Consider the following 16,396-nt stretch of genomic DNA (forward strand, 5'->3'; position numbering starts at 1 on the left):
AGGTGTATCCTGGCCGGGTAGCTTTAGCAATTATTTTTTTATTTTGAATCCAGAAAAGATCTGCAACTTTGAAATAATTTAGAAAATTATTTATACCTCAGAAAAATATAAATAAGATATCAAAATTCTTAGAAAAGTAAACTCTATCCAATAAAAATATAAAATAAAATTTTTATTCTTAATAAAAATTCAATTATTCAATACTTGTTATTTAAGCTTTTTATTTTAAAATCATAATACACTTAAAATTCAGAAATTAGGAAAACTATCCAAATTAAATAAAAACCAATAAATAAATAAAGAAAAAACATGAAACCTTATTTTCTTTATTTATTATTTGTTAAATCTTTATTAGAGAGATTTAAACCCTGATTAATAATTACCTAATTATTAATTGTTTAAAAAGAATAAAATACCTATTTCAATATTATTTTTATTTTCAAGTTACTAATAACTTGAACTTTACCATGAAGTTATTAATCATGGAACCATAGGGTAAATAGCAAACCCTAATTCATTATGAAATGATGTTACAACCTTATCATTTCATGTGGAACCCTAAAACCCTAATTCAACTAGGAACCCTAGTTCAACGATTACATGTGAACCCTAAATTGCTCCTAACCTAAACCCTAGGTTAGAGCATGTGATCATTGTACCTTATTACAAATCAGGGAACTATAGTAGCAACTAAATACTTGTCTTGGACACATAAAATGTAGAAGACCTATCACTAATATATGAGTATTCCATGTGTTCATCCTCTTCAGACCTAAATGATCAAATAAGGGCAACCAAATGCAAACCCTAACTCCTATCCTTAGAGATATCAATTTTAATTAACCATGCTTAGCATCACACCATTGTGATGAAAACCAATAGCACATAGGCTCAATATTTATCATTACCTAACCATATTCCACTAAACCCTACTAATATTGGATATTTATCAATCATCCTATTTAGGAGCCAATTATTCTTTGCTTAATAGAACCAATAGTAAAACCTAAACCACCTCAACCCAAATTGATATACTTCTTATTACCTAAGAAGTATGTTCTTCAAAAGTTATTCTTTTGAAGAAAATAAGGGATCATCATCAACCCTGCTTATAAGGACCTATAAACCCTAGCCAGCTATCACTAGCAAAATAAACCAATCTTGATAGCACCCACGTGTAATTAATTGCTTAGGATGCCTAGGCATAACTCCACCTGGTATTGACGAATCCCAACCTTGTTAGGATCCATCAAATATCTACTCCAAAGCCAATCGGAACCATAATTAACCATAGAACCCACCAACCTAATTATCATACTTGTTCTTTGTTAAGAACATGTTCTTCAAAAGTTATTCTTTTAAAGTATATGATAATTAATCATTAACCATGCCATATAGTACTAAAACTGACCACTGTTCTTTACTTGTTAACATTATGCCAATTATCATTCTTTATGTGCTCAATTAATTACTATGCCTTATTATCTACCTGTTTATAATACCAAGTAATCACACCTGAATAAGAACCTTGTATGTGAATCACTCTAAAAGTGCAACACACCCTAAACCAATCATTATCACTCACTGATCCTAAATCCTCGGGGTTAGGCCACGCTTAGAGCGATTGCATCTCATACTTATGCATTATTGCATCCTTGCCAATCTTTCAAACATCGTCCTTACCGGACGATGATGCTATTTCAGAATTTGGAGTTAATGCGTATCGAAGACCTTGTCTGCATAATCTTGCAGTCAAGAAAGGCAAGTTCATCACTTGCTCATGTCATTTGAGTATTTCTATCAAATTACTTGCAAAGTATTATGGTTATCACTATTGCATAAAAATCAAAACCACTACTTTCATAACTATGAATATGACTATGTGGTGGGCAATGGAACCATGGATTGTGTTGATATGGTGGAGGTTCCATTGCACGGGCTTATATCCATCTAGGATTAAACAACAAATGTCGCCAGTGATTCTTGTGCCGTAATACCCGTGTTAACCATAAGATCCGGAGTGGGACGGAGTAGTCAAAAGTGTTTCCACCTCTTGTTCATCAACGGATGCGCTTTACCGTAGACACTTGTATCTGTCAGGGCAAGCGGTTGGCTGGGGAAGCCTTAAGTCCCCACGGCATAGTCCGTAGACACTTGTCGCTCGAAGTGCAAGCGGTTGGCTGGGGAAGCCTTAAGTCCCCACGGTATTGCGGTCTATGATGGGTTGCAGCTACCGGCGAAGGAGTTTGGTTCGATCCCAAACTGTCGTCGTGGTCGGGGTCCACCCGTGAGTGGGAATAATGGGACCGGCGAGGACCCAGGGTCGGGGCATGCAACAAAGGGTGGGTGTTCGAGGTAGCGGAGGAACATGATTGGCTAGACCTTATACCGGGCCTCACACCATAGGAAGTGTGGACGGGAAGATCACCCGGTTGGCACCAAGGTTAAGATCTCTTATGGGTAAAGCAACACACCTCTGCAGAGTGTAAAGAACCGTGACCTGTCACTCCCTGTTCCGGGATATGGAACTACGAACGCGGCCGGAAAGGAGCTCCATGAAGTTCTAGTAAACCGGTGAAGGCTGACGGACATAGTTCTTCTGAATAAAATCAATCTTTTGAAGAAATGTTTATGAAAACTTGCATTGGTATTAGACTTTCTGGTCTAATATCGTAGCTAGTGCATTAAACACCTCTTTCCTATAATGAACTTGTTGAGTACGCTCGTACTCATCCCACTCTTAAATCCCCTGCTTAGATATGGAGGCATCGAAGGAGGATCTACAGTACAACTCAAAGGTCAAGGAGTCAACAACTACTTCACGAGACAGGACCCTGTCAGAAGAGTCAGATACCTCATCCAACAAGGAGAAAACCTAGTTTAGCCATAGAAGGGAACTAGCTTCCTAAACCTAGCTCCTACTTAGCTAGAGTCTATTCTTAGCCTCTGTAGTTAGTTAAATACTCTACAAATAGAGTTCGTGATAAGATTAGACTACGAGTCGTTCTTCTGGAGTTTATTTGCAGTTTTACCTCATTGTAAAGTAGGAGGCTGTGATGATCTTATGTAACAGAATCGATGTTGTAATTCTATAGACATACCTTGGACCCGCATATGTTTCTGTTGTACCACTCTGAGCGATATAATACTAGTGGAACGGTGTTTCATTGGTGTTATATCAGACTTGCATACTACACCATGCAGTGGTATGCCGGGTCACCACAGTTGGTATCAGAGCAAATGCTTTGACCTTAGGATTAAAACCCTTTAAAGGAGACCTATAGGATTGGTAGTGTCTATAGGAAGTTGTCCTAGGTAAACCAAATATTTTTTTTATGACTTAAGATGGGTATTCACTTGAGAATAATCCTGACACACTTGAGTCAACATTTCTTACCTATCTGTCCTAAGTGAAGTTAGCTAGCTAATTCTAAGTATGTAGTATACCATCAAGTTCTTAAAACAATAGATGAGTAGATCACAGTTGGTATACAATACATGGTAGTCCAAAGAGAGGATACAACCATAAGGAAGCTATCCTATTGGAAGATGTGTACCAACATATGTTATGATTAAGTAAGAGTTATCCAAAAATGTAATAGGAGTTATATCAAGTAATAAAGATAATTAAGATATCCTAATAAAAGATGTAGACCCAGATAAGTAATGAGAAAGTAAAAATTATCTAGACATGTGAAACAATTGATAGTAAGTGATAAATATGAGTTATATGAAGTAGTATAGACCATGATGAGTCAATCATGAGAGGTAAGGAAGAGTGATTGGAATAAAATATGTCTACTTACAAGGTAGAGATAGAAATCATATAGGATTCACCTGAGAATCGTTATGTGATGGATGATGAGCATCTAAATACTTAGAAGAAGTACAATAAGAAGCCAGACAATAGTGCAAGAACTGTGTTCCAAAAATATGGGAAGTGTGCCAAGCACATCATGACCATATGCTTATGGTAGAAAAGCTTAGAAGTATAGGAACTATATCCTAATAAATATGTATTCAGAGTAACCATATTAGAACTAGTGGTATCATACAAAATAGTCCTCAATAGCACTTATATATGGTATAATACTTTGTAAGTACTTCCAAACAAAACTAGGTTAACTTCCACTATTCCAGACCACTTTGTGTCAAGTTTATCTCAATGCAATTGGGAATTGAGGTAAATGTTGAGACAAATAGTAGAACCCCATATATTCGTACTAAGTATCATGATATAAACCTATATTATGTGGTGTTATATACTACACATCAGAGCCTGATGTTTAGAGATGTCTTACTCAACTATTATATTCAGGCTTATGATGGTGTGTATTATAAGCACAAAGCTGAATCTTCTTGGATTTTATTGGATTTTCATTGTTTGACTAGATCCATACATGAAGTTTGACTTTGGTATGCAAATGCATGTTGCAATATCAAGCCTTTACTTGATGCTATAGATTTAGAGGGTAATGGTATTCGTGTGAGGAAGTGACGAATTTGAAAGATTCTGAAGACAAGATGAAGGTTCATCAAATAAAGGAAACAAAGTTGTGGGAAGCAACCACAATATTCAGAAGGAAGTACCAATCAAAACTCATGCTTTACCTCAACAGAGGAGTACTTTAGTACATAAGAAGCATGAAGGTGAGAAATCTGGTGATTATGGTGAAGCTGAAGCAGATCCATAATCCACATAGAAGAGGGAATGCATGGGAAATCACTTCGAATACTATAATCATAGTGTTAACTAGTGGTTTTCTTGCAACAATAAACCCTCGAAAAAGGAAGATGACATATGAAACCATAGCAGATATAAGAAGACCATAGTTGAAATCAGAAGACCACAATTGGTATAGTATCAATACTACGAGATAAAGTAGAGGATATCTCGTCCAGTTGATCAAAACCTATAATAGAGTACCCTTTTAGATAACAAATAGCCACAATTGGTATCAAGTAGTATACCATTGGATTATTTGTACCAAGAAGTTATGGACAAATAAAATTTTGTTAGCCAAACAATTACCTATAATCATTTAGTCGAAGGATTCACATTGGGTACCCACAATTGAGTGGATACACCACAAACATTCTTCATGAGACTTTTAGAAGAGTACAAACCATAAGCTAGACCCAGACCAATATTCTAACCATAAGTCCAATAGTTGGAAGAAAAGGAGTGAAGACCATAAGAAAACTCTAAGGGGTAGAGTAAAGATTGAGTTGGATGTACAATGACTCAATACTTTAAAGCAAGATAGAAGAAGAAGGTCTGAACTGAGAGGAAGTTCGATCTTATTTTCATAAGATTATTGAACACTACTTTCAGAAGGATGTCCGACCATAAGCCGAGGTTCATACCTCGAGGAAATAAGAAGTGGACTATAACTTGAGAAAGTGAGTAGTATTTACTCGGAAGTACGAAAGCTCAAGTAAGTCAAGCATAAAGAAGTTGGACGAAGAAAATACCATAGAACAAATACAGCTTGAGAAGGCCAAAGACCGAAGGATATTGACTATACCAAAACTAAAGACGAATAAAATGATTCCTTTCATGGAACCTAAATAACCCAAAATAGTTATAGGTATCAATTATAAACCATGATTGGATGGACTAAATGAGTCTAATCCATTCTTAGGAAAATAAACAATCAAAACCATTTCCATGGTAAATACCTTACTAAGTACCATTATTGCAGTTTTGGTAGTAAGGGAAAACAAAGACCTATTTTATCAAATAGGAGAATGTTATCCAATTAGTCTTCAATTAAGACTGTTAGGATAAGAAGAAATCCCAATAATTGAATATTCAATGAGAAAGGAAACAAGATAATGATATTGGAAGAAATCAATGAATCAAAGTAAGAACCATGGTTCAGAGGCAGATACTAATGGATTCCAGGAAGAATCTGGACAAGAGATATATTCAATTATATCCAGTGAGATCACTATGGAGTTCGAGAAAAGTTTAAGTCTGTATAAGTCAGAACCACACTCCGGAAACGTGAGGGATATCAAACTTCGAGGACGAAGTTTAGTTTAAGGGGTAGAGACTGTAATATCCCAGGTAATGGGGTTACAAAATTAGAGGAAACAGATGTGTGCATTGCATTCATGCATAGAAAATCTGGGGAATTTTCGCGCTTTAAAGTAAAACAGTCACAGTAACTGAAGTTTCACTTGACCTTGGTGGAATTGAAGTAGCTCATCAAGTCAAGCGCTATAAACCTCAATGTGACTTTGTTAAAACTTTGTTTTGGGTAGAGATAATTTGATCTAAGGGGTTAGATCAAATGGAACTAATAATCAACACAACAACACTTTACTCAATGATCAACTACCTGATCTTATTAAATATCACAACATGATATTACTAGCCATAACATGTGAACATCCATGTAATTGGAAATCAAGTAACAATAATTGAAGAAACTATTCTCCACTTATCTTCTCCATGTCTTAAACTAATCCATGATCCTACCATGAATCTCATGGTATTTATTTTACTTCATTCTTGGAAGCAAGACAAGGAGATAAACTCTAGAAATATATAATCCTCTCTACTACATATTAATATACATCAAACCTAGAGAAGTGAGAGTTCTATGTTACTTATTAGAGGATCAATGATAAACCTTGAATATACATCCATGTATTCAAATCATCATCTCAGAGAAACCCTAGGATATTATTGAAGACATTTCCTAGAGAGAGAACCCATTTATGTTAACCATAGATATTGGTGACCACATCATTATCTTTGGAGAATAATCTTAGGTTAGCATTGAAGTCCTTTCCAAATGAGAGAGTCCATTCATATCAATCCTAGCTTTACCTAATTAAGAATAAAGGACAACCTGTGAACTAAAAGTATTAGGAGATTAACCATTACATCTTGGAGTGGTGAGACAACCTAGTATCACATGGAATAATAACATATCCATGAATTGATAAAGTAAGGAGGAGATTAATTCAACCAAGATAGCCAAGTGGAGTTTAGACTAGATACCTATTGAGATATGGTGAGTACACCATAAACTCTAGGATAAACCATTCCTTTATAAGAAAGCCCCAAGCTATGGTGTTACACTTAAGTAGTTAAGGAAACAATTGAATATGAGGGAGATAACTATCCATACACTTGATGATTATATCATCATTGATTAAGTAGAACCTTAACATAATATCTCAGACATTCTCCTGGGATATAAACTTTAGAGGCAACCATAGTAGTCCCATTCAAGAAGGTAAATTAGAAGTATTATACCCTAGTTGATCAAGACAATGCTTGATCATGGAAGTGAGAAACCTATTTAATGAGAGATAACTTAGAAGCCAAACCTTGATCATTATAAATTGAGTAATGATCATAAACCCTAAGAACTTGAGATAAGGATATTAAGAACAAGTGGATCAAGCCTAATCCATGACCATACTTTGGAGAAATAGGAGAATAATCCAAATGCTAACACTTATATGACTAGTAGATCTTATTCACCACATGAAATCATAGGGGGATCACTAGTAAGCAAATCCAGACTTATATCTCAATCCCAACTTGTGGATCACTAGGTGATCATAAGTAGGACTATAGCACATCTATAATCCATTTATTCCTCAATTAAAGGACCTAAGAAAACTTCAGAGTAAAACTCCATACTTTATATGGTGAGAAATCATTAGTCCATATAACCAAAGTTAACTATAAAAAGAACCATAATCATTCTAGTTACTTTAATGATAAGTTGGGGAAAATAATAGAAGTTAATTGGTAGAAGATAAAACCAATTCTCAAATTCTTAGTAATTAGAGAAGCACATAAGGTATTAAGCAAGTAACCTTATCATAGATAGGGAGATTAAACTTTAGCCAATGCAATATGGGTCACCTCATTCATACAAACTAAAATTATATCTCAACCCTAGTTATGGTATCACTATGGTGATTACCATATAAACCTAGACCATAATTGAGAATTAAATCAATGGCCATTAGGTAAATATCACTAGAACCCTAGTGTGGCATATTAATAAAATCTTATGCTTCAATTATTAAACCTGAGAAAAACCATTGTGATACATCTTATAATTAAAACCATAAGTGTAATTATCAACCACTTATCTATTTAATTAAGACCCAACCTTGAGGAGAGTAATATCTACTCTAGGTATTTCAAAGTGTTAATAGACCATAACACTAATGTTAATTTAATATGGGTTATCAACAAACCTACAAAACCTTAATAGAAATTGCTCACATAAAATAACATGCAAGTGATTAATTAGTCAAATAGGAACTAAGATATAACAACAACTTCAGAAATACCTTGAGAAGAAAGTATCAACTCTTACATTTTTTAAATTAAAGGGAATTCATAATAAAAGGGAAATCAAAGTGAGAACATAATTCATGTTTAATTGCTATTTTGAATAAGCCAACAATATGCAATATAATCCAATACAAAATAATTGTTTCAAACGAAATAGTGGTGTAATAATCATTGCACCAGATCTTAATAAAACTCACAAATGAAAGATCTGCAAAAATAAATAGAATTCAAATATGAAATTCAAATAGGAAATATAAAACAGAAAAAGGAAAAGAGGAGAAAAACCTTACCTTGGCTCACCTGGCCGTGGCAGCCCAACAGGAGCCCAAGGTCCAGCCCACCTCGACAGCCCAGCAGCAGCCTGCAGTGCAGCCCAGCCCGGCCCAACATACCCCTTCGAGGAAAAATCCACGCCAGGAGATCGTCCTCATCCTCTTCCTCGCATGGTGGACAGCACGACGGCGTGCTCCTCTTCGCCTCAGCGCTGGCGCCTCCTCCTTGCTCGATGGTGTGACGAGGCGTGCTCCCGTGCAGTATAAAGACCCCTGGACGAACCCTAGTCTCCCTTTCTTCTTCCTCTGCTCCATTTCGCCCCATGCCGAAACCCTGGCCACCCCAGTCTCCATTACCGCCGGCGACTGAAGCCTTCCCGAGCCAAGCCGAGCACACCACCGTGACCACCGTCCTCGACAAGCTACGCCCACGAGAGGAATTGGCCCGGGGTGATCTCAGCTAGGCGAATTCCGTCGATTTCATCCGAGGCAGTTCGTCGGGATTCGCGACGGTAAGCTCGCCTCCAGCCATCATCGACTTCGACGATCACACCAACATTATCAGGGTGAGCTTGCGCGTCGATTGAGCCCTTATTCATTGCCTAGCATGCATCCTAGCTCCAATTTGATACCTCACCGTAGTTCGCCGCCGCGGAGACACTCACCGGAGTGATCTCCGGTGACCATTAGCCAGCGGCGCCGCCGCCATAAGGTTCACCTGGTCACGGCAAGTCGATTGATCCCTATAGCGCGTCCGCGGGAGCACCACATCGCCGTCGCCGTCGACGACTGGATCACCGGCAGTGAGCTCCAGCGCCTGGTCATCGATTTTGACCCCGGTCAATGACCGGTGTGACGTGGCTAGGACCCCACCAGTCATGGACTGTGGGTGTATCCTGGCCGGGTAGCTTTAGCAATTATTTTTTTATTTTGAATCCAGAAAAGATCTGCAACTTTGAAATAATTTAGAAAATTATTTATAGCTCAGAAAAATATAAATAAGATATCAAAATTCTTAGAAAAGTAAACTCTATCCAATAAAAATATAAAATAAAATTTTTATTCTTAATAAAAATTCAATTATTTAATACTTGTTATTTAAGCTTTTTATTTTAAAATCATAATACAATTAAAATTCAGAAATTAGGAAAACTATCCAAATTAAATAAAAACCAATAAATAAATAAAGAAAAAACATGAAACCTTATTTTCTTTATTTATTATTTGTTAAATCTTTATTAGAGAGATTTAAACCCTGATTAATAATTACCTAATTATTAATTGTTTAAAAAGAATAAAATACCAATTTCAATATTATTTTTATTTTCAAGTTACTAATAACTTGAACTTTACCATGAAGTTATTAATCATGGAACCATAGGGTAAATAGCAAACCCTAATTCATTATGAAATGATGTTACAACCTTATCATTTCATGTGGAACCCTAAAACCCTAATTCAACTAGGAACCCTAGTTCAACGATTACATGTGAACCCTAAATTGCTCCTAACCTAAACCCTAGGTTAGAGCATGTGATCATTGTACCTTATTACAAATCAGGGAACTATAGTAGCAACTAAATACTTGTCTTGGACACATAAAATGTAGAAGACCTATCACTAATATATGAGTATTCCATGTGTTCATCCTCTTCAGACCTAAATGATCAAATAAGGGCAACCAAATGCAAACCCTAACTCCTATCCTTAGAGATATCAATTTTAATTAACCATGCTTAGCATCACACCATTGTGATGAAAACCAATAGCACATAGGCTCAATATTTATCATTACCTAACCATATTCCACTAAACCCTACTAATATTGGATATTTATCAATCATCCTATTTAGGAGCCAATTATTCTTTGCTTAATAGAACCAATAGTAAAACCTAAACCACCTCAACCCAAATTGATATACTTCTTATTACCTAAGAAGTATGTTCTTCAAAAGTTATTCTTTTGAAGAAAATAAGGGATCATCATCAACCCTGCTTATAAGGACCTATAAACCCTAGCCAGCTATCACTAGCAAAATAAACCAATCTTGATAGCACCCACGTGTAATTAATTGCTTAGGATGCCTAGGCATAACTCCACCTGGTATTGACGAATCCCAACCTTGTTAGGATCCATCAAATATCTACTCCAAAGCCAATCGGAACCATAATTAACCATAGAACCCACCAACCTAATTATCATACTTGTTCTTTGTTAAGAACATGTTCTTCAAAAGTTATTCTTTTAAAGTATATGATAATTAATCATTAACCATGCCATATAGTACTAAACTGACCACTGTTCTTTACTTGTTAACATTATGCCAATTATCATTCTTTATGTGCTCAATTAATTACTATGCCTTATTATCTACCTGTTTATAATACCAAGTAATCACACCTGAATAAGAACCTTGTATGTGAATCACTCTAAAAGTGCAACACACCCTAAACCAATCATTATCACTCACTGATCCTAAATCCTCGGGGTTAGGCCACGCTTAGAGCGATTGCATCTCATACTTATGCATTATTGCATCCTTGCCAATCTTTCAAACATCGTCCTTACCGGACGATGATGCTATTTCAGAATTTGGAGTTAATGCGTATCGAAGACCTTGTCTGCATAATCTTGCAGTCAAGAAAGGCAAGTTCATCACTTGCTCATGTCATTTGAGTATTTCTATCAAATTACTTGCAAAGTATTATGGTTATCACTATTGCATAAAAATCAAAACCACTACTTTCATAACTATGAATATGACTATGTGGTGGGCAATGGAACCATGGATTGTGTTGATATGGTGGAGGTTCCATTGCACGGGCTTATATCCATCTAGGATTAAACAACAAATGTCGCCAGTGATTCTTGTGCCGTAATACCCGTGTTAACCATAAGATCCGGAGTGGGACGGAGTAGTCAAAAGTGTTTCCACCTCTCGTTCATCAACGGATGCGCTTTACCGTAGACACTTGTATCATCGGGGCAAGCGGTTGGCTGGGGAAGCCTTAAGTCCCCACGGCATAGTCCGTAGACACTTGTCGCTCGAAGTGCAAGCGGTTGGCTGGGGAAGCCTTAAGTCCCCACGGTATTGCGGTCTATGATGGGTTGCAGCTACCGGCGAAGGAGTTTGGTTCGATCCCAAACTGTCGTCGTGGTCGGGGTCCACCCGTGAGTGGGAATAATGGGACCGGCGAGGACCCAGGGTCGGGGCATGCAACAAAGGGTGGGTGTTCGAGGTAGCGGAGGAACATGATTGGCTAGACCTTATACCGGGCCTCACACCATAGGAAGTGTGGACGGGAAGATCACCCGGTTGGCACCAAGGTTAAGATCTCTTATGGGTAAAGCAACACACCTCTGCAGAGTGTAAAGAACCGTGACCTGTCACTCCCTGTTCCGGGATATGGAACTGCGAACGTGGCCGGAAAGGAGCTCCATGAAGTTCTAGTAAACCGGTGAAGGCTGACGGACATAGTTCTTCTGAATAAAATCAATCTTTTGAAGAAATGTTTATGAAAACTTGCATTGGTATTAGACTTTCTGGTCTAATATCGTAGCTAGTGCATTAAACACCTCTTTCCTATAATGAACTTGTTGAGTACGCTCGTACTCATCCCACTCTTAAATCCCCTGCTTAGATATGGAGGCATCGAAGGAGGATCTACAGTACAACTCAAAGGTCAAGGAGTCAACAACTACTTCACGAGACAGGACCCTGTCAGAAGAGTCAGATACCTCATCCAACAAGGAGAAAACCTAGTTTAGCCATAGAAGGGAACTAGCTTCCTAAACCTAGCTCCTACTTAGCTAGAGTCTATTCTTAGCCTCTGTAGTTAGTTAAATACTCTACAAATAGAGTTCGTGATAAGATTAGACTACGAGTCGTTCTTCTGGAGTTTATTTGCAGTTTTACCTCATTGTAAAGTAGGAGGCTGTGATGATCTTATGTAACAGAATCGATGTTGTAATTCTATAGACATACCTTGGACCCGCATATGTTTCTGTTGTACCACTCTGAGCGATATAATACTAGTGGAACGGTGTTTCATTGGTGTTATATCAGACTTGCATACTACACCATGCAGTGGTATGCCGGGTCACCACACAATGCCATCCAGAGATTTTTCCACTAGAAATTACCAATCTAGATCTCACAAAGGGGGGAAATTGGCTAAACCTTAGGTAGCAGTAGCAGTAGCAATAGATCCTCTACAGAAGAGTTGGGCATTCGTTAAGGGAGAGAGATTCCTTCGTTAGTGGACCGTGGAGGAAAATTCGCTGGGCAACAAGGTTTGCCATGCAAATATAGCAAATGCAATCATTTAACTTGATCGAGTCCCTTTGTTTCGGTCCAAAGGCCCATAATTGACCGATGTCGCTGGCGCATGAGTCAGTGCGTTTCAAAGGACGCGCTCTCCCCCACCCCCATAAACTTCCTAAACTCGGCAATTGACCCTTGATCCTTGGTTTTAGTGACCGATTTTGCTGACATGGACGGTTGTTTTGTGCCAACGAGTAGTTCTTCTTTTTCTTTAGCATGTGGCTGCGGGTCAGGTCTGTGTGTTGATTTGAGTGCTAATATCTATTGTTGCTAGCTGATGCAGTGCAAGCATTGTTCCTAGTTAAGAGTGTTTGCTGCTAGGCTGGAGGCACCCAGCATCCACACATGAAGATGGAGTTTGTCTGTAGCCATGCGCAAGATGCCACTAACCCATCGGCCATGCTATCATTCTCTCGAATGAAATCATATCATTTTCGTTAGAAATGATTTACTATCTTGAAATTTGAAAGGAGTATATCCCAATTTTCGCATGAGAGACATAATCCTAGTGAGTGGAATTAATTACTATTATGAAATTTCCCGTGCATTCGAATTTAGTGGAATTTCATTCGATGCTTCTCCAAATAGCTTATGGAATAAGTATGATAAATTCTTAGTCTTTAAAGAAGAGATGCAATCTCCTTGAACTATTATTACGATTCTAGGAATAAGTACCATAATATTCCAGTTTTCTACTTAATATTTGAATTTGATTTAGGAACTTTATTAGTGCTGGATTTTTTTAATTCTACAATTGGTACCATGTATTTTTCTATAACTTTTTCAAAATGGTACCATGAGATTTACTTGAATTTGTACAGTGGGACCCTAAGTACCAACTATACCAATAGTGAAAACTACCAAATAGCACTAGAGTTAGGTTTATTGATAAATCACACTGTCATCGAATCTCTGTGTCTATAAATAGAAACCTAAGATTTATCTAAATCTGAATGTATCTACACATTAGATATCTAGACATTAAATAGTGTCTAGATACATCCATATCCTGACAAATCTGAATGTGTATTTAATTATTTATAGATAGAGGTAGTTTTTTTTTTTAGAATTACCGTTAAATGTAAAATTGTGTCTGGGTATATTACTGGAATTGCCTCCGTTCTAAAAAGAAAACGGTTTGCTATGTCCAACTGAGAATTTCTTAAGTCTAAGTCACTTGTAAAAAAATGCTTTAGTTGCACTTTTCTATTAAAAAAGTGCAATTACACTTTTCTGCTAGAAATGTGCAACTGTAACGAGTTGCACTTTTCTTTAAACTGCAGTTGCACTTTTCTGAGGTGACTGAGACTTAAGAAAATCTCAGTCAACTTAGACATAGACGCACAAAAAAAAAAAAAAAACCAGCCCAGACAGCCCAACCAGACATAGCTATCCCCGTACTTCGCAGCCATGGCGGCGCCGCGCCGAACAGCGGCAAGTCCGCGCCGCGAGCGCTGGATCCTACTCACTATTTCTCCATCCCACTAGTTCTCCCTCTTCCGCTCCCGTGTTCGCCGTCGGCCAACGCCAACCCCTGCTCGGCCGCCGCGTCCGTCCCCACTCCGAGCTCCAGGACGTGGGTAGCGCCTTGCCCGGCCTCCACGACGTGGACAGCGCCGCCCACGGCGGCGACCCCTCCTCGGCGGGCCGAGCGTGCACGCACCGCCCCATGGATCCCTTCCCCGCTCCTGCCCTGGAGAGGAACTGGGCAGATCTCGGGGACGGGCCGGCGGGGCTGATCGCCGACCGCGTCCTCGCCCGCGACGTCGCGGACTACGTGCGCTTCCGGGCCGTCTGCAGCTCCTGGCGCCGGTGCTCCGCCGACCCGCGCGTGCAGGGCGGACTCGACCGCCGGTTCCATCCCTGGCAGTGGGCCATGCTCTGCGAGGAACTCGCCGTGCCGGACCGCCGCTCCTTCCTGAACACGTCCACCGGCGAGTTCGTGCAGGTCGACATCCCGGAGCTCCACGACCACAAGGTGCTCGCCTCCACCCCCGAAGGGCTCCTCGTTCTGGTCCACAAGCGGCAGCGCGCCGCAGTCCACCTGCTCAACCCGCTCACCCGCCAGATCACGCATCTCCCGCCGCTCACCACGCTGCTGCCTCCCAAGCACGTCGACAAGCTTTCCGAAGATTACATCTATTTCGACGGGGAATTCAGAGCGTGGGGCTCCGGCATCGCCAACGATGATTCAACAACAGTGCTGCTCTGCTTCAACAGGCTCCGCATCATCGGCATGGCTAAGCCTGGCGACGAGTCATGGAATTTGCTGGACTACGGTGCTAACGGGATGACGACAGCGCCTCTATTGTTTGCTGGCCGCTTCTACTGTGTTAGCCTCACTGATGTCATGGTGCTGGAAACGGGACCAGATCAGCCACCGCAGCTTAAGGTGGCTGCCAATCTGGGTCTGCATGTCTCGCCGATCGCTCACAGTGTGCACCTCATGAACAATTCCGGGGAGCTGATGCTGGTGCATCGTCGGTTCGCACGACTGACGCCGCGGAATAAATCTGGGTGGGCCTACAACTCTTATCGAGTTGATTTCGACAGCGGGACACTATTCCCGGTCAAGAGCCTGGGTGGCCGTGCGGTGTTCATGGCCTTGGACTGCTCTCTTTCGGTGCCTCTAGACGTTTTCCCCTCCGGCTCCCTTTGCGCTGACACCATCTACTTGAGGTTTGACATTCGTGAGAGAATGATGTTAAAAGCTGGAGCATATCATGTTGCGGATGGAAGCGCCGAACTCCCATGTGGCCTGCTGGTGCCACGGCCGCATACTCTCATCGATTTTCTGTCATTTGCCGATACTGTCAAAAAGTGATATTAGCCAGCATGGTTTATGCAGTGTGTACTCTTTATCCTGTTTGGTTAGCTAGTATTTGAGCGTATGTATCTAGCTACAGTTATGTATGGATGTCTGGTCCTGCTTAGTTTGCATATTGAACCTACCAGCCATACATACATATTTGTATAAGCATCTAGCTAGCAAGTCTAGTGTGAAGAGGAGTTTAGCCCTGAAATGCAAAGGCATGGTATGCACATGTTCTCTTTACTGGTGTTGTCAGAACGGCTGGAGAATATATCAATATATATTGCTACCTTTTTTCATTTATCTATGCACCAAGGTGTTTGTGCAAATTCCGGTTTTTCTACCTATGCCAGACATGCTGCTACGACTGTTTAATTTGGGCTGTTTCTGATTTTTGCTGACTTTCATTTGAATATCTTTGTGTTGTTGGTTGTAAGCATGGTTCTGCCATCTAGGACAGTGAAGAGTAGATAGTACTAACATTTCTTACTGATTTATGTTATGGATACGTGATGCTCAAAAAAATCCATAAAATACATGATAGGAGTATATTAAATGCATGTTGATGCTGTACAACTTTTCTGATATCATCGTGTCAAAGCTGAATTTACCTGTTATTCTCCTAGTTCTCCTGTCGCATTGCACTTTTGCC

At 39.4% G+C, this 16,396-nt stretch overlaps 1 protein-coding gene across 1 annotated transcript; it reads left to right on the forward strand.

Annotated features, from left to right (window-relative positions):
• Positions 1 to 14,601: 14,601 nt before the first annotated feature.
• LOC139838316 (uncharacterized) lies at positions 14,602 to 15,756 on the forward strand. The gene has a single exon (XM_071827723.1). The coding sequence runs from the start codon at positions 14,602 to 14,604 to the stop codon at positions 15,754 to 15,756; it is 1,155 nt and encodes a 384-aa protein (XP_071683824.1).
• Positions 15,757 to 16,396: the final 640 nt, after the last annotated feature.

The sequence above is a fragment of the Lolium perenne genome, chromosome 3 (assembly GCF_019359855.2).
Source record: "Lolium perenne isolate Kyuss_39 chromosome 3, Kyuss_2.0, whole genome shotgun sequence".
Lineage (NCBI taxonomy): Eukaryota > Viridiplantae > Streptophyta > Magnoliopsida > Poales > Poaceae > Lolium > Lolium perenne.

Coding starts and splice junctions, on each gene's coding strand:
- LOC139838316 (XM_071827723.1), top strand. CDS start 14,602: ATGGATCCCTTCCCCGCTCCTGCCCTGGAGAGGAACTGGGCAGATCTC.